A 22,683-nucleotide genomic window follows, 5' to 3' on the forward strand; every position below is an offset into this window, starting at 1 on the left:
TTGATGGAAGATTTCAATTTTTATTGAGATTTTGATTCATGATAGATAACTAACCCCTTTGATATACTAAAAAACAATCAAGATGGAATGCAATTGTGTATAACTTTGTATTAAGCATAGCTTGGTGATTATTGACCACATGAAGTAATGTGCACGACAAAATCAACGAAGTTGGAGTAGGGTACCCCCTTTTTTGATTTGGGTGGATGAAAGGTGGCAATGGTGTCCACTTTTAGAAAGAAATCAGAACCAAATGGGCATTCAGATGGCCTTTGCATCATTAAATGATGGGGTTTAAAGAAAAGTTAGTGGTAACACTGTATATCCAATAGCTCTGGTGTTTTAAATTAGGAAAACAATTCCAACACTGTCTCTCCGAAGTGCCTTTGAATCATCCTACATTATTCTTTGAAGTCACTCTAAATATTTTCCCAGTATGTGTTATTTTTCATTTATGGGTCTGGAATGCTGCAAGCTAGGAGAGGGACCAACAGCTAGAAAATTGTTCATTTGACATCTTTCACTCTCATGGCTGTCAAAACTGTAACGTTTCATTTTGCATCACATATGTGGCCAGCAATCATTGTTGCCGAGAGCAGGATCTACATTATCTGTTGTAGTTTTCAGGAATATAGAATATAATTAATTGGTTGTTGTCTAAGATAGAAAAATATCATTATAAATTGTAACACTAGGATTATTTAATACACTGCAGTTATTGCTTCAAGATATCTAAAAGTAGTTTTAGGATAGTGAATTTATCACATTCTTATGTTTAGGATAAGTTTTGAAAGGTATTCTCATATAGTATATGAAAATAAAATTTATTTTTCATCTCCGTTCTTTTACGCTTCTCTTTCCACTCTTTTTTCAATTTTAATTAAATATTTCTTTATTTTCAAAGTACTAAATGCTAATCAAATGTTTCTAGAGATATTCTTAGGTACAATTTGCGAATATTCTTATAAATGCAATTCTATATCTTCACAGCAACACGCCATTTATTCTGGTATTATTAAAAAAAATGAGAACAAACATTAGAATATTTGTCTTTGATTGTGTCGCTGCTAAAATGTGAAAGAGACTAATTGTCTCTCTTAATTTGGATTTTTCTTCTTTCAAACAATATTAGGTAGCTTCTCTCTAGTAGGGGTAAGAGGACCACATAAACGGAAGCAAAGATTAAAGTGTGTGCATATATATATATATATATATATATATATATATATATATATATATATATATATATATATATATATATATATATATATATATATATATATATATATGTCATTAATTTATGTCAACTTTTTTTTATATAGATTGACAAAAATTTGCCCTTCGTTTACCACATCACAATAGCCAAAATAAATAAATAAACAAGAAATTTATAAATTTATAGTTTTTTAAAATATTTTCTTTTTCATATCAAAACTAAGGATAATAATAGAGTTGGTAGTGAAACATAGGTAAACTCTATAAAGGAAATATTTGAATAGAGTTTAATTTTTTTTTGTTTTTGCAAATAAGTGTTAGACGTTATTGTAGGAGTTACACGGTCTACAATTAGTGTTGAACCCTTAAAGATTTTCTTAAGCATTTGGAGAGCATTTTAAAATGGAAAGTAAGAAGCACACTTATTTCTATATTGATTCATTCCAAACTAGGTTATGCCGAGTTCTCATTTAAGCACTCTTAAGGGTTTTCTCTAATCTTTCAAAGATTGCAAACAAATTTGACGACTCCTGGTTTTACAAACTAACTTAATTGGTTAGACGAGTTTTACCACTCCTAAAATAATATCAATCCAACTGACTAAATCATTTAACTCCACTGAGTTAAACTATCAAGTGTTTTGATTTACTTCTGAATCTATAAAACAACAAAGTGTTTTTGAAATACAAGTATTTACTCTCTTCGAAAGGATATAAATTCAGTACAAAGAATATCTAAAACTTCTAAAGAAACATTTCTTTTTTAAAATAGAAAGTATAGATGATGTAAGCTTGAGAGAGAAAACAATAGTGTAAGCATAAGCAATAATATTTCTTGATTCTTTTCTTTTCTTCATACAATACTCTTTATATAAACTTCTTCGAAAAATATCAGTTACTTAGAGCATTGACTTTCGCATAAGGATGTAGCGTTTTAGATCTTAATGTTCTTTTGATCTTATGCATAACTTTTGAATAAAGTTTTGTACTAATTTGATTTGCACATAAAAAGAGAGCACAACACAATAGACAATAGAATATTATCTCGTACATGCATTAAAGCGTTAGAAGTTTTGTTAAATGTTTAGGCCTTGTACGCGTACGAGTGTTTAGGCATTGTACGCGTATGAAACCCTCTCCTGGCATTAGGCACGCAAGAACAGCTCCAAATCAAGTGTGCAACGGAATGAAAAATGGTGCAGTGAAATGGATGCATAAATGGTGTTTGATGAAAGTTTGGATGAAGGTATGGTGCGTGTATGATGCCTCCAAGCTCAAAAGACCTTCCTACTAAGGAAGGAAGCTAGAGGAGAGTGAGAGAATTCGGAATTCTCAAGCGACTGAAGAGTATAAGAGGCTAGAACAAATTCTACAGCATTTCATTACACTCCAAAGAGAGATTTACAATGGAGAGGCCCTCTTATTTATAGGTGAAGAGGGGCCTTCAATCTGACCTAATTCCCTCCAAAAATTCAAATATAATTCGAACTTAGGAGCCAAGCTAGTCGGGTCATGCTTCCCACTCCAAGCACACAAGGAAAAGATGTGAATTTTGAAATCTGATACGTAGTGGCTGGGCGTGCTAGGGTTTTGGCTGGGCGTAGATTACAATCTAGAAGGTATTTCCCTTTGTGTTTCCAATCCGGAAGCCTAGCCGCCAAATCCGGAATGCACTTCCTTTTCTCCCTTTTTTAGCTCCTTTGCTTCCCTTGGCTTATCAAGCTTCTTGGGGGGTGCATCCATGATCTCCAAGCTTTATTAAATCCTACAAAATAACAATATAAGTATTAAAAGAGAGTCCTTCTAAGACTTAGAGAAAGAAAATCAAGAAAGAGCTTTTAAAAATCCTTCTTTTACTTCTCTTTCTTAGCCTTAGCTTTTAAGTTGATACTCCTTTGAATGAATTCCCAAAATAGGTTTCCATCATACCCTCCCTCTTGAAAAACAATTTATCCTCAAATCGGGAAGATATAAAGAAGCAAAACTTTGGTTTATTACTTTCCTCCTGGATAAAAAATATATCTACAATAAGCATCAAATATATCTCCAATTAGTATCAATCCAAGAAAGAATTTTTTTATGGAAGTAACTTTAGAATAAGGACTTTCGATATTTTGTTTTATAGTTTTAAGAAAATTTAAAAGTCCTAATTCAAAAGTTACTTTGTTTTTGTCTTGAGTTTCTTGTATCCTTAAGGGTAAAAATAACTCAAGGTTTAAATTACAAAATTTCGAAGAGGGTAGTATAATAAAGAATGGTATGGCAATTAGTTTAAAAGATATGTTACCATTCATCTAACCTTAGAATCCAATTAAGAAATTACAGCACAATCAATTATAGAGGCTTAACACTCCATGGAATTTAGAAATAACATTAAAATAGAATAAAAGGGGTGGAGAACATGAGAGAAGAAAGAGGACCAAATTTGAACACCCCCCCCCCCTAAGAGTTCCTAAGCTCCACTAATGTGTTTCCCTAAGTCTCTTTATATAGAAATTAGATTGGGCTTTGTTTTAGCCTTTTCTATTATTGTAATCAAAAGGGGATGGAGAACATGAGAGAAGAGAGAGGACAAAATTTGAACCCCAAAGAGTTCCTAAGCTCCCCTAATGTGTTTCCCTAAGTCTCTTTATATAGAAATTAGATTGGGCTTTGTTTTAGCCTTTTTTGTTATTGTAATCTTCTTTATGATAATTTAATCTCCTCCAATTATCTTCTAAATAATAATATTTTCAAGATATATTTAATTGTTGTGGAGATCTAAAAATATTTGAGAAGATTTTTGCTAGATTAAAACAAATTTGGAAAATAATATCTTTTGATATTTATTGATATAATTAAATAAGATAATTATTTAACAATATCAAATAATATATCTTAAGATATATTTTTCCCAAATTATCTTTAATCATAAAAATTTATCAATTATTAAATATCTTGTAGTATAAAAAAATAGAAAAAATCGCAAGATCCAATTTTTGTTGCCTATTTCCTCTTTTTGGCTTAATCCAATTTCTTTACTGTTTCATGTTATGTTTGGATTGACTTCTTGTGGTATTGCTTATTTTCTATTCTTGGATTTATCTTTAAGGTGTCATGAAACTTTAATCAATTTATTTTCACACCTTAATGAGCTCAACTTAGTTGTAGCTGCACTAACACACATCAAAATATTCAAAGAATATTTATGGAAGCAAAAAGGTATTTTTAACATATTTTTGTATCTCGTACTAAATAAATCCAATTATAACAAATCCTAGTTAAAATATTATATTAAAGTACAAAAACCAATTAAGAGTGCTTATTCTATGCCCCAACCCAAATAAATAATAACAGTGTTTCATCCTACACCTCCAACATCTCATCCTGCACCTCCAAAAATTTCATTTTTAACCATCTCAATATGCACCTCCAACCTTTTCAAAAGATTTATTTTTGAACTTTAATAAAAATATTTTTATTTTATTTTCTTTCTTATTAAAGGCATCTTATTAATATCTTATTTATTTTCTTCTTTTCCTTATTAAAATCACTCTACACCACCTTAATAATAATTTAATTTAATTTAAAATTTAAATATCATTTAATATAATTTTATATTTTAATAATTATCAAAATATGATTTATATTATAATAATAGTTATATTAAAAAATAAAAATAAAATAATTAAAATAAAAATAACAATAAAAATAAAAAATAAAAAAAGTGAAATAATAATAATATAAAATTTGATTTGATATGTTAAAATATTAAAATAAATTAAATAATTATTAAATTTTAAATAGAAACATAAATTTTAAATATGCTAACTGTTTTGTTTTTTATTTAAAATTTAATAAATATTTAATTTAATTAAAAATAATAATTTTATTTATTATATTTTATAATTTAATAATTATTAAAATATGATTTATATTTTTATAATAATTTTATTAAAAAATTAAAAATAAAAATAACTAAAATAAAAATAATAATAATAAAATTAAAAATAGTGTTTAAAATAACCTTAAAAATATTTAAATATATTATATTATATTAAAATATTAAATTAAATTAAATAATTATTAAAATTTAAATATTAAAAAAATTAAAATTTGTTAACCGATAAGGAAATCCGATACTATATTACTCGGATATGGATATTTGATTAAAAATTTTCTTAAAATTTTGTTTTTTATTTAATTTTAATAATTATTTAATTTAATTTTTTAATATAATTTAATATATTTAAATATATTAAATGTGATTTTAAATATTATTTTTATTTTCATTATCATTATTTGAATTATTTTTAATTTTATTTTTTTAATAAAACTATTATAAAAATATAAATCATAGTTTAATAATTATTAAAATATAAAAGTATATTAAATAATATTATAATTTTCATTTAAGTGAAATATTTATTAAATTTTAAATAAAAAAACAAAACCTTTAGCATATTGAAATTTTTTTTTCTATTTAAAATTTAATAATTGTTTAATTTATTTTACTATTTTAATATATTTTAACATGTCAAATCAAATTTTATATTATTATTATTATTTTATTTTTTATTTTTATTATTATTTTTATTTTAATTATTTTATTTTTATTTTTTTTATATAACTATTGTTATACTATAAATCATATTTTGATAATTATTAAAATATAAAATTATATTAAATAATATTTAAATTTTAAATTAAATTAAATTATTATTTATGTGTTGTAGAGTGGCTTTGATAAGAAAGATAATAAAATAAAAGATATTTATTAAGGTGCCTTTAATAAAAAAAGAAGAAAATAAAAATATTTTTATTAAAGTTAAAAAGTAAATTTTTTGAAAAAGTTGAAGATGTAAATTAAGTTGTTAAAAGATTAAAAATAAAATTTTTAAAAATGATAGGTTAGAGGTGTAGAATGAAACACTCATAATAACCATAAACCCTAGACTTGTTAAGTCAACAACATTGCATTACATAAATCAAACTCAGATATTGCTTCCTGCACCCCACGATTACAAATTGCACCTTCATACAAGCAAGGAAGACTAAACTACCCACACTATCGTTGTTCCACTGTTACTATTGTCCGCTTCTATCGTTGCTACTACGGTAGAGGAAAAACATTGTAGAATAAGAAAAAGAGAAAGGACGAACAAAATAAATAAAACTTAGTTTAAGAAACTCTTCCTAAAACATACTTCATGTATTTCAGAAAATTGATTAAAAAATTATATTCCGAAAAGTTTGTTCAAAATGCATTTTACATTTTAGAAATTTTGTTCCAAATATCTTATTTTGGAAATTTTATTCCAAAATTTTTTCAAAACATGTAATACATAAATCACTTTTAAAAAAGTAAATTGATTATTTTGAATAGGGTTAAATATGTTTAATCTCTAAATTTAGATGTAAATATATCTTCATTTCAAATTTGATACATCTTAGTCTTAAATTTTAAAAATGAAAAATATAATTATTTTATAATAATGATATTAACTTGAATTTATCAATATTTCTAAATTTTAGATACTAAACTGTGTTAAAATTTTGTACAATGATAAATTTTAATTTTGCACCAAAATTTAAGAATTAAAAATACATTTAAATCTTTTAAAAATTTGAAGGAAAAACCATCAAATTCTCAATCCTAACACTATTGTTAGCCCATAAGGCAATAAAGAATAACCATAAGTCCCAAACCCATTTCATAAATAAATAAGTGAATAAATTGAGTAGATAATTCATGAAATTTTTTCCAAGATATTTTTATTCCAAAATTACGTAAAGTACAAAACTAATTATGAAATTTGAAAAGCCACAAATAATGCTTATGTATTTCTAGAAACTTTAGATTTTGAGATATATAAGTCAATAAGGCTTACTTTTAAATATATTTGGAAAGACATAAACTAAAAAATATACCTAAAAATTCAAATACTTTGAGGTAAACTAGCTAAAAAAATTAAATATAAAATTAATGATTATTATTAAAAGAATGAACAACCAAGGAACTATTACAAGTACAACAAATTCCATAGCCATAATCATGTTCAGGACATTTATTAACTTGTAGGTATGAAGTGGAGGTTAGTAGAAGTTTTTATTTTTCAAAGCCATGATGAAATTTTACATTATATAAGACATAATAAACATTTTCTAAACCAATAATATATTTATAAACTATTTACTTCTCTTACGTAATGACAATAAATGAAATAAACATTTTATCCTTTCTTTCCTTTTACTTAGTTCTTCCTTTCCTTTTAATTTCGTATGACATTTTATGCTAATCTTTACCTATATTTATCATTTATACAGCACGATTCATGTTAATTCACTTAAGTGAGCTATTTGTATGTTTGGTGTATTTAGATTACACGGAAACACCAAAGTGAATAACTCTAAGTCACAAATTTGATAAAATTAAAAGTTGAGATTTAGTGTTCGTCTTTAAACTTAGGAACATTTGGATAGATTTATTAAGCAACTCAAAAAAATATATAGAAAGAATAAAATAAACTGTCATAAACTACAATTGATTTATTATACATAAATATTTTTTTAACATAATATTAAACATTAATACATATTCAATAACAAGACATAATAAATTCAAAAAATAACAAATCTCATTAAAATATGTTTTAAAACAGTTCTAATATCATGTTAAAAAAGTAAATTTTAAACTTAACCCATTGACTAATAAGATAAGGTCTATATTCAGATATATAATTTAAATTTGTCATATTTATAGTGAATTTAGGATGTCCAACAATTTCATAAGTGTTTCTCCAGAGACCCTACAACTGGTGTAAATGGATCCTAACCCCTCGTTAAATATGCCCCTATTAGTCCCCATAACCTGAACAGGATTAGAACTTGGATATGAATGTTCAACTGGATTGAGACATGCTGAAAACTGACCCAAGCTCAATGGTCAAGTGATTTCAGACCAGACCAAATCTAAATCACATCCAAACAAACTCAACATTTGTTCTTGGTTGGTTGAGCTGGTCCGGAGTTGAACCATATCACTATAGATGCCAACATAGGAAAGAAAAAGAGAGGGAAAAATAAGAGTAAATTTAGATATATGTTTGAGTTTTTTTCCCCTAAAACGATCTAAGTTTCGGTTAAAATACAAATCACCTTACAGCCAATATTTTAAAATTCGAAGAACTTACAGCCAGATGTAACTGGAATGAGGAATAACCAAAATTATCATGCCATATTATTTCCAACTATACGCAATTCAAGAGTAATATGTAGTACAGACTCAAAAACATGTATTCATTAAAAGACAGTTAGAAACACAAAAACACAATTACTGCAGTAACATCCGCATCACCTGAATAAACATTAATGTTTGTCCTCCTTATGAATGTCTTTAGGAGGAACCTTTGAATCAAGTTCTTTGGGAGTGGACTTCTCCATTGACCTATAAAGATGACACAAATTATGTTACAACATAAGCATTGAGACACTCTTACTAGTACAAGATTACACGTTTAAAGCATTATTTTATTACGCAAAGTGCAGGGTTTTTTTTATGAATTCTCTAACCTCAAAAAGGTAAATAACAAAAATACCCAGAAAGCACATAAAGGAGAAAATACTTTCAAATATCCAAATCTGGCAAAACAGATTTCATGGACACATTTCGATAATCCAAGTGGCAATAAATTTCAATTAGCACAGACATCTTAGTCATTGTAGAATTCAATTTTCATTTTTAAATAATCAGCACATTTCAACAGTTTCAGAGGCCAATAGATATGACGTCCTATGAGCTCACTAGCCGATTTCAACTAATCCATTGATCAGTCAACTGATCATATCCGATTCATGAAGGATTTGTTATCTGTCTGAGGCAGAATATGATCGAAGAACATTCTCCAACCCCAGTGATATTGGTCAAGGATAGCTTTGCGCACCCAGAATCAGTCACTAGTTACAGGTAGTGACCATTATCCCAAACAAGACAACTACTTGATCAAAATGCGCATAAACAATCATGTGTCTGTGCAATCCTTGCAATGCATGACTCAACCCTTATTTTCATTCCATTACTCATCAAAAAAATCTTGACATATCATAATCATTGAAATGATCAAACATGGCAATCTACGCTTCCACATATTTTTTTATCATCTTACCCACAAATCAATGACTCATTAAAGCAAACATATGCTTCAGGAATCATTCCATACAGGTTCTTTCTTTAATATTTAAACATCATACTATAGCAAGTACAATATATATTATTAGTATTCTTATTGTTGTAAATACTTAAGTTGTGCTATTTTGGGATCTATTAATACTTACCCTACAACTTCAAATAATATTATAAAGACACGTACCATGCTCATTTTTCTCATTTTGCCTATTCCTGCTAATTGGATTTTTAAAAGAGATATTGCTTAAGAGAACTTTTATCTTTTGGTATTTCAATCTCAGCCATACTGTTTTCTCTCGTAAATTAATTATTCACACTGCACCTACCTGCTCATGATAGAATTACATCTCACACAAGAGCGTGCATACCAAAATAGCCACTCTGCATTGGAATTACTAGATTATACTTTCAGTAACTAATCACTTCTTAATCCCTTTTAAGAGACACCATCCCGTCTTAGTTCAGCATCTAAAATCAGCACCAGCATCATTGCAAAGCACAAATGAATGTTCCCAGTTGCCATCAGTTTCATGCTCTCTCTCCTTGCTAACACATTAACCCTAAAGCACATTGTTAGCAATCAGACCACAGCCCATTTGATAATGCAAGGCTCAAAACGATTACTACCACACCAACCCATCTGAAGGATTACATCCCATAGAGCTCACTATGTCAGCATGTTTCTAGAAGTGCCAAGTCACGATATTTCCTTGCATAGAATAAGTTAGTTATTAGAATTGGTAGATTGTTATTTTCGTTTCGCAGATTCCTTTGCCTACAAATCAGAAGGACCCTCTGATTGTAACTAATTCTGATTTGCATGTTTTTCTGTAATGGCTATACATAGCCTTTCGATGAATGAAAAAGGGGCTTGAAATCAAATATCTGTTTCATTTCTCCTATCAATTATCAGGGTTCCCTTAGCCATAAATTAAGGAAGAAAACACATAACACACATTCATACTAATCAATACGTTTGCTTAAGAAAAACAAAACCCCTAAAATGTTTTACTCAACTATTTACGAGGTTCAATCTCAGATACAATTTCACTCCTCCAAAACCAAAATTCCAATTCAGTCTCTGTTTTATGACTACCCGAAAAAAAAACTAAAACTTTAATTAAAACTAAGAAGAAGAAAGAGAGTAAAAATACTGACTTGGAAGAGGCGGCAGATTCTTCTTCAAGCCAGTTGCGAATGTGCTTGATGTTGCGGCGGAAGATGGAGGCAGATTGTTTGACGTCACTCCGGAGCAAAAGCACAACCGCGCTTACACCCGCCACGGTCAACACGAAATTCGTCAACCCCATGCCTTCGCTTTGCACTCAACACAAGGGCTTTCTTTTCTTTGGGGAATTCCGGCGGCTTTGATGCCTCGCAGGTTATAACCACCTAGACAAAGGTTACACCACTTTATTGTCCCTTCACTTTGAACCATTTGATTCAAAATAGCAATTTTTGGTAATTTGGTTCCTATTTTGCTGTCATCTTACAGCCAAAACATGAATTCTTAATTTTACAATAAGATCAAAAAGAGTTTAACTTCTATTCATTCTTAGTATAAGATGTTGTTATACTATCAATTAGTTAAAAATATTTGTTCATATGGTTTTTAAGATAATTACTACAGAATACGCAAACTTATTATGATTGTTTAGAAAATTTGTGATGATTTTTAATTAAATGATAGAGAAAAAAAGTTATATCATAGTGTAAATACTATATTGTTTTTAAAATTTATTAGTTTAAATTTATTATAATTATTTATAAAAATATCGAAACAATCCATTTAAGTATGTATTAGAGTAATTATGTTACATCACTTAATAATGTTTTTAAATAAAAAAGTTATATTTAAATTTATCCTTAAATTTAAAGGTCGTTTAAATTGATTATTGAAAAAATATTGCGACAACAGTTTTTTCTTGTAAAATCATAAAACTAATTTTAATAATTCAATATTAAATTAAAAAGTATATAAATTATTTAGTTAAAAACCAAAAAAAACAACTGTAGGATAGTTTTTTTAATCAACCAAAAAGATATTTCGACAACGTGTTTTTCTAATAAAATCATTTTGCAATTATTTTTAATAATTCAATATTAAATTAAAATACAAATTAAATTATTTGGTAACCGGCATAAAGAAAAAAATGGTTAGATATTCTTTGTTTTATAATATATATATATATATATATATATATATATATATTTAACTTTAAGTTTGTTGAGAAAAGATTGTTAAGATATTTGAGGTATTGTTTGTTTTGTAGTTTGACGTTGTTTTTAAGAGGTGTCATAGAAAAGTTAAGAAGGTATATCTATTTAAATTGTCCTAGGCCTCAACTCCTAAGTGTATGAGACTTGGATATACCAAATAAGCTCTCTAGTTGAGTGTTAATAGAAATGAGGGTTCACCTTTGGAACTTTGGATTTGTTTCGAGAGATGGTGTCACTATTTTGACCTTAACTCCATTGAGATAATATTGTTAGATCAATCATTGCATTCGAGGTAGTTCAAGGAAGTTAAAGGAGGAAGATGTTTTAAATTGCCCTTGGCCTCAACTCCCAAACAATGTAAAACTATTAGGTGTACCAAAATAATCTACAAGTCAAGGGCCAAGGGGAACAAGGGTTCATCTTTGAAACCTTATTTTTGTCTCCATAGATAGTGTCAAATGTTTCAACCTTAAGTTTATTAAGATAAATCATTAGTATAAATCATGCATTTGAGGTATTGTTCGCTTTGGAGTTTGATGTTATGTCACAATTTTATCCTTCAAAGCTCCTTAGAGGGGTGAAGGAGGAATGCATGTTTAAAATGTCATTGACCTAAACTCCTAAGCTATTTAAGGCTATTATGTGTATTAAAATAAGCCCTAATATTTCAACCTCAAGTTTGTTGGTACAATATGGCTCTAGAAGGGGGAGGTTGAATAAAGCTTGTACATAATTGATAATCTTTTTTGTGCATACATATTACAACAAATACAATTAACGTAAGGAGTAAGGAAGAGAATAATGAACACAAGGATTTATACTGGTTCACTTCTACCTAAGGCTACGTTCAATCTCTCAAGCCACTCGCTTAAGAAATTCATTAATCAACACCTTTAACTAGCGATGAATATCAAAATCTCTAGGTTATAACGAGTCACTCATCTTCTGGTTCACAAGTTTATCCTCTCTAGGAACACAAATATAAACCTCTCCAAGTTACAATGATTTTAACTTCTCCAAGTATTTTGTCTCAATCTCCCTTTAATATCAAGAATTCGTAATTACAATAATCAAAAAGATTTCCCACACAAGAGAGTTACAATCACACTCACAAGGTTTACTTCATACAATGAAGGATTTATAATGGTTTCTTTCAACCCAATATAAATCTCTAACAATTGGATATGACAATATAAAAGCAAAGAATATTCTCTCTTTCTCTTTTCTCTTCAAGAATAAATTTAATAGTGTTTCAACACTTTGCTATTTTTTTCTCCTTTTCTCTTTTTTTCTTCTTCTTCATCTAGGTCTTGATATTTATAGTTGCGTTATGCAATTTGACCATTGATGTTAAATATCTTTCTATCTTCAGATATCTTCATCATTCATCACTTGAAAGTTCTAAACAATTAATCAAAGTGTATTGCTTCCTATGAATTATCAGTTCTTTCCATTTTAGCCATTCAACAATTTGAATTTCAAATATTGTAACATTGTGGCTTCAATTGTTTGGATATTCTCTTGCATACTCTGATCTGTAGAGTATTTCTCTTTCTCGTGATTAGTTGATAAATATATGAAAGTCTTAGTAATATCAACCAGAGAATGTTTTCTTTCTCAACTATTCATTCACTTTTTATACTCTTCAGATTAAGTCTTCAATAAAATATTCAAGCAAAATATCTTTTAATAATGTTGAGACTTGTTGAACTTGATTTATTTTATCAATCTGATACTCGTTTAGTGCTTTCACATTTTATCCGTCTAATCATCCTTTCAATTTGGTCTTTTAATGGAAGTACTCGTTTGATAGCTATTTCAACATTTTGCTTCATGAGTTAACTTGACTCGTTTGATATATACTCGTCTAGTGTCTTTTTTGTGCTTCTACATTGACTTGTCTAATACATTATATTGGCTTACTCTAATGCTCTTATCTGACTCATTTATTGCTTCATTTCTTTGTTTGTCTAATGCTTGTTTTGACTTCTTTACTCCTTTGTACAAGTCTAATGCTTTACCACTTTAAGTTGTCTCGTTTGGTCAACATAGTTGTCTAATGCATTCATTTTGCTATGCACTATTGAGTCATATTTTGACCATTTAACCTTTAGTCGTCTAGTGCTTTCAATCAGCCGAAGTTGTCTAACACTTGTTTAGAACATAAGTCATCTGATGGCTTCATTATGTGATGACCTTAATCCTTTGATCCATCCTTCAACTCATTTAACATGTGCTTTCAACTAAGCTTATCTAACCCTTATTATTTTATATGTTTGCTTCTTTGTTCAAAACCTAATATTTATTTTGTTGTGCTTAGCTTAAACTCATTGAAGAAACATTAGTAGAACAAAACATACATGTATACATATTCACATTTATGAGCAATCAATTCACGAGTTTTTGGGTCATCTAAGGTCATGTGTTTGTTTCTAAGGAATTATATTTCTTGACTAACCCTTCCTACATCCAAAACTTTATCTAAGTTATAATTCTAATCAATCCAAGCCCTTACGGAACATATGTGTTGACCTATCTCTGTTTGTTTGATTACAAATTTTGTTATCATCAAAACCTATTTATTCTCAAGCTTGTTTAATGGGCTTTCCAGTGTCTAACGCTAACAATCTCATCATGTTTTATGATGACGAAATTATTTATGAAACATGCTATCTTTCTTACGTTGAAAAAATTATTACTTTATAGACAGTGAAATTAACGTTCAATTTCTACTATGTTGTTAATCACAATATCATTTGATTTGCAACTTGACATTACTTGTTGATTAACTTATATTGATACCACTTATTGAAATACTTCTTATAATACGCAACATGTATAAATATTAGAGTTAATCTTGAGTACTAGAGTAAAACAATAATTTATCATAGAACAAAAAAGTTTAGATTATCATATAAATCATAAAATACTTTTTTTTGTCGTTATATACATTTATAGCATTTGCTAATTATCGTTTGTCATTTGCTGCTTAACATTTTTAAATCACAATATTACATCAAATTCTTTTTATTATATGTTTCCCCTAACTTATATGTCTACTACTCCTTATTTATATGTCTTTGTTATCTTTATGTTTCTTCCATGTTTGTTGAGAGACTGATAAGGTCCAAAGGATCAATACATAAGAAAGGAGCTTAACATTTATCGTGGAGGTGCATGAATGGAAGTGGCACCTAACACATGTAAGACCTAAGAAAAATAAATTATTTTTGTTAGAATCGTGCACAGAATGTTCGCATGTGGACAAAAACCAAAAGGGGATGAATTGATTTGTTTAATAAAAATTGTGCCTTTTAAAAATTCCCCATTTTTATAGACTGATATTTTAACAAAAATATATTCTTTATACTAGATAAGTTGTTCGCACAAAGAATACTATTCTAGTTCGAATCAAAAGACCCTAAGTTTAGGTGTTTGTAACATCCTAATTTTGGATGCCACGATTATGAGTAAAAATTTAAATTTTTTGAATCATAATATCATTACAAAAATTCAAGTTTGATAAGACTTTACAATTTAAGAAAAATAAACCAAAATTCCATTTTAATACAAAATAAAAATCTTAATAAAATAGTTTATTCAAACAATCATATTCCCCAACTCTCTTAATCCACTCGTCGAGCAATACAACATTTAAACTAACTGCATGATCATCTGCTTCAATATAAAACCGATCATTGCAAATGGAAACCATAACCACAACATGAAAGGGAGAGCTAACAAAAACAAATCATATAAACATATATATGTATTAAACATCTACTTAGAATAAGAATTCTAAACAATACATATCTTCATACACCTACACATATCTTCACATGACATCACATACATCACCTCAAAACAAATGATTAACAACCACAATATCAACAATCAAAGTCACCAGCATATAACCTTATAACTATTTCATCAAAGTAACCAAATCACACTCAAACTCACTCAATCAACCATAACCCATACCGAATTTTTCTAACACCATATATATATATTGAATCACTACCAGATTACTCGCATACACCCATAAGGTCAAGTGTCACCTCTCAACACTCTCTTAAAGTGCTTCACCGGGCCGGTACACTTTACCACATCGTTACACAATGACAATTACCACCACTCTCTAGAAGGCTTCACCGACAAGTACACCACTTTCCACCACTCTCTTATAGCTTCACCGGGCAAGTTTACACTTCCCACCACTGTTCTAGAGCTTCACCGGGCAAGTTTACACTTTCCACCACTCTCTTGGAGCTTCACCGAACAAGTATACACTCCCACCACTCTATTCTCAAAGAGCTTCACCGGGCTAGTAATCACTCCCCACCATGCTATTCCTAGAGAGCTTCAACGGGAAAGTACTAGTGCTACTCTCACTACTCTTTCAAGAGCTTCACTAGGCACCATAGACATAAACCCCAATCCCACAAGACTTAAACATTATGATACTCACACAATCACATAACAAAGTCATGCATATAACACAACAATAGGCAATAAAAACCAACCAAAAACATATATCAGATAAAAATAACAATCATCATAGATCCATGCAAACAATTATCGCAACCCACTAACAAGAAGACAAACATGGTTACTCCCCCTTACAAACATATACTTTTTCCCATCATTCACAGAATCACAACCAACCAAAACAAACAAGGTCAGTTTCCCTTACAACATGATCATAAATTAATCAATGCATTCAAAATAATACCAAAATAAACACCAATTTAATTCAATTAATAATGTACATATACAAATAAGGCAAGAAAGAAAACAAGAAAACAACAAATCAAGAATAAAGAAATAAAAAAATCAAGAATATAACCAATCATGAATGTAAGAAATCAAGAATGTGAGCTCCCCTTACCCGGGTTTCCCACTAAGACTTTATCTATAATAAATAATGCCCTTCAACAACACCTTTAAGCTCTCACAGATCTTCACTCAATCAAAATCTCACTCTCACCCTTAAAGTTTCAGTCTTTTTTTTCCTAATGGCCAGAGTTTCTATAGGAGGTGTCTACTATAGTTACAACTATGTGTGAAATATACATAGGGTACTCTATTTATAATAAAACCTCATAAGGAGTAATAACAACCAACTAAAATAAAAGACCTTATCTAGTTTTGATACACTTGGAGTGTTCTTTGGAATGCACTTGAGTGTTGGCTGAAAATTGATTTTCTTGCTAGTCAGCTAAGTTGATGCAAGAAGCTCCTCCATAAATCACAAAAGAGTCATCCAAATCTAGAGTTGCAATGGAAAGAGGAAACTGGTGTAGTGAAATGGTTTTTTTAAGGTGTTTGATGAAGTTTGGATGAAGATATGGTATGTGCGTGTGTGTGTGATGCCTCACATCTTAAAAGGCCTTCCTATTAAGGAAGGAAGCTGGAGGAGAGTAAGAAAATTTGGAATTCTTAGCTGACTAAAGAGCAAAAGAAACTAGAAGAACTTTAGCAGCATTTCATTAAGCTTTAAAGTGAGAAAATACAAGGTAAAAGGCCTCTTATTTATAGGTGAAGAGGAGTCTTGTTTCTAACCATATTTCCCTCCTAAATATTCAAAAGAAACCAACTAGTGAGGCTAGTTATCGTTGCACTTGAACTAGGCATGCTCACATGGACAACCACTCCTTCACATGGAAAATGTCACTCGCGCGGCTAAGCTTTAGATGGTTTCGGCTAAGCGAAATTCTATTCCTGAACCCATTTTTCTTCACAATTTCAATTTGGAAAGCTATGGCCCACTCTAGAAGTCAACTAGATTTCTTCCTATCTTTGCTCTTTTGCTTCTTTTGACTATACAAGCTTCTTGGTTGGTTGGTCCATGATTTCCTAGCTTTATTGAGTCATACAAAAGCAAAAATATTTAAGTATTTAATGGTTAGATTCCTTCTAAGTCTTAGAGCCAAAGAAGAAAGAGCTTTTGTAAGTCCTTCTTCTACTTCCCTTTCTTAGCCTTGGTTTAAGTTGATGCCCCTTTAAATGAATTTTCCTAAATAGGTTTCCATCATACCCTTCCTCTTGAAAAACAATTTTTCCTCAAATTTGGAAAGGAATAAAGAAGGATAACTTTAGTTATTGCTTTCCTCCTGGTGTCAAAAATATATCTACAATAAGCATCAAATAGATTTCTAATTAGTATTAATCCAACATAGAAGTTTTTTATGTAAGTAAGTTTAGAATAAGGACTTCCTATATTTTGTTTTTATAGTTTTAAGAAAATTTGAAAGTCCTAATTCACAAGTTACTTTGCTTTTGTCTTGAGTTTCTTGTATCCTTAAGGGTAATAATAACTCAAGATTTAAATTGCCATATTCTGAAAAGGGTTGTATAATGAAGAATGGTATGGAAATTAGTTTAAAAGAGAAGTTATCATTTAAAGACTTAAAGATAATTGGAGAAGAATTAGAGGATTGGAAACCTTCCATTTTGGGTTCCATTGTAATTGTAGGAGTAGAAGTTGTCATCGGTAGCAATTGCTTATTTTCTCTCTTTTCTTTTTCTTCCCTTAGTTCTTCTTCCCTCTTTTTTTCTTCTTCCCTTATCTTTTTTTCTTCTCTTTATCTTTTTTCTTCTCTTTCTTTCTTTTATCTCAATTCCACTTCTCTCCTTCTAATCTCTCTCTTTCTTCTCTTATCCAAGAGTTTCTCAAACTTTTCTTTAAACTCAATTTCCCTACCGAAGAAACCATCTAAACTTTTCATAAATGTTTTTCCCTCTTGAATGAGTTTTCTCATTAATTCTAGGTCTCTCTTAGCTGAAAGAGGAACATAATTTCTTCTCATGAAAGCTTTTAATTCAAATCAATCATGAATGGAGGATTTTCTACCTTTCTTGACACTATATTGCCTATGATTCCACCACTCACATGCATGCTCTTCTAATATAGAAATATATATCTTAAGAGTAGAGGATTCACCATCTCTAACAAAGAAAGGATGTATTTTATCAATTTTTTTCCCAAGCTAAGTATGTTAAAGCACTAATGTCTTTTCCAAAAAATGGAATATCTCTCCTAGCGTGCTTGTACCTCTCATCCTTCCTCCTATGTGAGTCTTCCTTTTGTTCACCCTTATTTTGATTTTTCATATACTGGGCAAACAAGTCCCTAAGCTCACTCATTTCTATTCCTCTTTTGGTAATCATGATTTCCTCACACATCTTTTAATTTCAAAAGTGTATTTTTAGTTTGAAAAGGTTTAAGATTTCACCAAGGGACAATTCCCAAGTAAGAGAGGTGAGCCAGAGATCGCTTAAATACCAAGTCTTACCTTGCCAGAATGCCTAAGGCTACTTACTTGAACAATTTCAAAAGAAGGTTCACTATTGAATTTAAAAATGGACTCAAACAACCAAAAATGAAAGTTAAAACACCTAGACTTCTAATTTTCGGACTCTAATGTGAAAAGGCTTAGAGTTTAATCCCTTTTAGCCTAGATCACCCCTAAACATGTGAAACACAATTCAATCAAAATTAAATTCTAGTCCTATGGTGAGGCTTGTAGGTTTGGCTAACAAGACACATTCACCGTCTAAATTATCAAAGCAAGCAAGGAAAATTGCCAAGAGTGGAGAGAGCACCAAGGACTCTTCCAAACATCTGGTCTTAAATAGCCTTTTAAAACGAAAATTGAAAGAGATCTAAAACACAAACATTACAAATCAAATGAACTCAAAACAATTACAAAAAGAAATAAAAGTATTGTTGCCACAAAGCTGGCTCGGTCTACTTCTTCAAAAAAGATTCACGTGATCAAATTGTTGATTCTAGACAGTTATATTCTGCTTCTAGAAAGCTATGCAAAGTTCATTTCATTGCTTTTTCGATTTAAGACACCTTTTGTGATATGATCATACATAGGTAAAGAATGAAGAGTTTCAGAGTGACAAAAAAAGTAGAATAGGTTTCATAGGCATGTATTTGCCTCTTTGATTTCTTTCTCTTAGTTATTGTGAATAAACGCTTTTTTCAAGCAATGTGGGAATTTCCATGGCTTGGTCTTAAAACGAAAAGGAGAGGAAATGGGCGTCCTAGGCGTTAGTGCAAGGTAGCATAGGTAGTTTTCATGTTTTGAACTATCGGAGAACTAGTTGCCTTATAAACTCTTTGGAGTGGAGAGATTTCATCAATGTGGGACTTCAAAGCTCCTAGAGGACGTGCAACACCTGGCTGGCCGACCTCCTCACTTTAAAGTCCCAGATCTCCTAGATCTTGCATCCAAGCTCATTCCAAAGGCTATATAATAAGGCTTAGGGGTCTCCTTTGTACACTCACCTTTGAATCAATTGATTTCTTGAGTTGATTTGCACATTTGCAATCCTCTTTTGAGATAGTATTCTGTCTCCAAAGTCCCTCTTTGGGCAGACCTTATCTTGTTTAAGCAAGTGGCGGTCCTCCTTTGATGCTTATCTTGGAGCCTCCTTCAAGTGGCGCATCTTCAAGTCATAAGTTCCCTTTTCTCTAGTCTTTTCCATTTTTAATTTCTCTCCATTCTTTTGTATGCCATTTAGAATATTCTCTCTAGGTATGCTATTCCCCATCATGTGGTATCATGAGCCTTAGGTCTTGATCATTTAGGAATTGCATGCTAGAGTAGAATAGCTTACATATGTGCTTAGCCAAACTTGTATGCTTTAGTTTAGCTTCATTTCTTGTCCGTTTTCCATGCAATTTTTTTTAAAAGTTTTGTCTGGATGTCTACTTTCATACCTAGTTTTTACTTTGTGCCAATTCATCCTATACTGTTCGCAATAAATTTTTTTCCGTCGTTGTGTCATCCAGTTTTCTACTATTGATTTAATTCTCCTCTGTTTGCATTGTTTGCCTACTGTTTGATACTTGTGGTGGCTGGAATTGATCATTGGACGGTGCTAGGACCTCCCAACACTCTTAAGCAAGGACTAAACACTTTATATCACAGTTTGGAGGTGCTTCCCGTGGCTGTACAAAGACTTATACAAGTTGTCATTTCTTCAAACAACAACAATGCTATTGGAGGTCTTCAACAAGTAGGTGTCCTTATTCCATTTTGTTTGTTGTTCCAGCTTTATTTCCTTGTCCTAGCTGGTTTGTATATGTCTTTCCTTGCTTGCCGTAGGTAACAATTCTAGGTTAAAGTCAACTTGTCAAAAGCAGACATGTTTTTTAAGTACTTTATCGAAAGTAGGTTGTATGAACTCTTTGGCGCTACTTTTGATAGAGAGAATGTTCCGTGTGATAACGGTTGAAAAACAGTTATTTTTATGCTTAAAATTGATACCAAAAGCAACATTTAATACTTAGAAACTAGCTTAGAATCATGTTTTTGTTCATATTTTCAGAAATAAGAGAGTTGGACAGGTTTATGCTTGATTTTAGTGTTTTATGCAGGTTTTAAGATGAATTTGATGAAAGAAGTGAAGAAGGATAGAGATGGAATCAGAAAAGAACTCAAAAAGTGCAAAATAAGAGAAGCCGCAAGTACCACTCAACGCCAGTTTACTGTTGAGCGGCACTCAAGAACACCCGTTGGCTCCGCTAAGGGGTGAAAATGCAGCTAAGGGGAGAATTGACTATGCGCTGGTACCGCTGAGCGACAGTTTGCCGCTGAGCGATGGTATTTTGGGCTTAGGCCCACTTTTCTGTAATATTGCGAATAGTATATAAGCTTTAGGACTTTCTAGGGTTTGTATCTTTGGCTGGAAACGAAGCAAACACACACCTTTCCACTCCTTGGAGGAAGATCTTGGATGCTAAGGCTACCTACTCATCTTTCTAGGGTTCTATCTTTCATTATTTCATTATTGTTCATCTAGTTTCACCATGAATATGGTGAACTAAACTCTTCTTGTTGTTGGAGAATCAATGTAATCTTGTGAAACTCTCATATATGGAATTTTGTGTTTAAACATCATATCTTTGATACATGCTTTCTTTCATCATTAGTTAGGGTTTTTCCTCTTTGCTCAAAGCATGCATTGTTTAACTCATTTGATGTCATGATTATTGATTTTAGTGATATGGACACATATGGTAAAATCTAGATCCGGGGAATTTCTCCCAAAAGTAATATCGCCTAGACATAGGGATATGAGGTTGGTTGCCTTTAAGCTTCTGTGCTTCAGAATTAATTATTAGGGATGCTAGGAATTGTATGAACTCGTAATTAAGGATAAGCTTTCTTCGCCGAGACATCGGGTTTAAGGTAATTTAGAGAGTGGCATTAACATTGTTGAAAAGAATGATGAATTCCTAAAATATATGAGAGTGGATAAGATGAAATTGATTTCCCCAACAACATACTCATCCATATAATTCATTTCAAGTGTTTGTGTTCCTCTTTTCCATTGATCAAAACTCATGCATACATGTTTACTTATTGTCTTTTGCATTTGAAATCTCAAAAATTTGTTCACAAGTCTTAAATAATCAAGAAATCATATAACTAACTAGGCCGTGAGTCCTTTGGGAGAACGATACTTGGTCTTACCGAGTTTATTACTTGATACGATTCGGTCACACTTGCCGAGGGTTAAACAAGTTTTTGGCGCTGTTTTTCGGTGTTCATAAATTTGTCATCAGTAATGTCCACTTCTGACTTGTATATGATAGAGTAGGTGGATGTCTGACATAGGTAATTTGTATAGAGTAGAGTAAATATGCATGTAGACATATATGTCATTTTTCTTATCACTTTTGTTATTTTTAAATGTTGTGCATTTAATTATACTTAATGCACATTTAGAACAACTATAAGCTTTTAAAAAATTTCATTATTAAAGCAACATTTGATCGTTTAAGCTTTCTAGTAAAGATACCAAGCAGTTCATGAGAGTTTCATCATTGGATCAAAACGTCATTTAGCACAACGTATCTTTTAGCCTATGCAAGGCTTTTCCTAATAGCTCCTTGTTTAGTGATTATTCGTTCGGTTCAAAAATGCCTTTAGTAAGATGTCTTTCAACACATATTTTTGGAACAATGTTTATATCTTTTAGCATGTTTACCAAAAACATCATTTTATACATCATAGTGAGAGCTCGTCTAGCTTGCTTTGAAAAGTATAGAACGAGTGCATTTAG

The 22,683-nt window shown here is 30.4% G+C and overlaps 1 protein-coding gene across 1 annotated transcript; it reads right to left on the minus strand.

The window, feature by feature from the left end:
- Positions 1 to 8,412: 8,412 nt before the first annotated feature.
- Positions 8,413 to 10,848, minus strand: LOC108328502 (uncharacterized). The gene is made up of 2 exons (XM_017562377.2): positions 10,537 to 10,848; positions 8,413 to 8,640 (listed from the first exon to the last, which is right to left on the minus strand). Exons 1-2 carry the CDS (start codon positions 10,686 to 10,688, stop codon positions 8,562 to 8,564), a joined length of 231 nt encoding a protein of 76 aa, XP_017417866.1. The 5' UTR covers positions 10,689 to 10,848; the 3' UTR covers positions 8,413 to 8,561.
- Positions 10,849 to 22,683: the final 11,835 nt, after the last annotated feature.

This window comes from Vigna angularis, chromosome 2 (assembly GCF_016808095.1).
Source record: "Vigna angularis cultivar LongXiaoDou No.4 chromosome 2, ASM1680809v1, whole genome shotgun sequence".
NCBI lineage: Eukaryota > Viridiplantae > Streptophyta > Magnoliopsida > Fabales > Fabaceae > Vigna > Vigna angularis.

Excerpts from the sequence above, each read along its gene's own strand:
- LOC108328502 (XM_017562377.2), bottom strand. The coding sequence starts at position 10,688 with ATGGGGTTGACGAATTTCGTGTTGACCGTGGCGGGTGTAAGCGCGGTT. Across the intron at positions 8,641-10,536 it reads GAATCTGCCGCCTCTTCCAA|GTCAATGGAGAAGTCCACTC; the intron begins GTCAGTATTTTT and ends TCATCTTTATAG.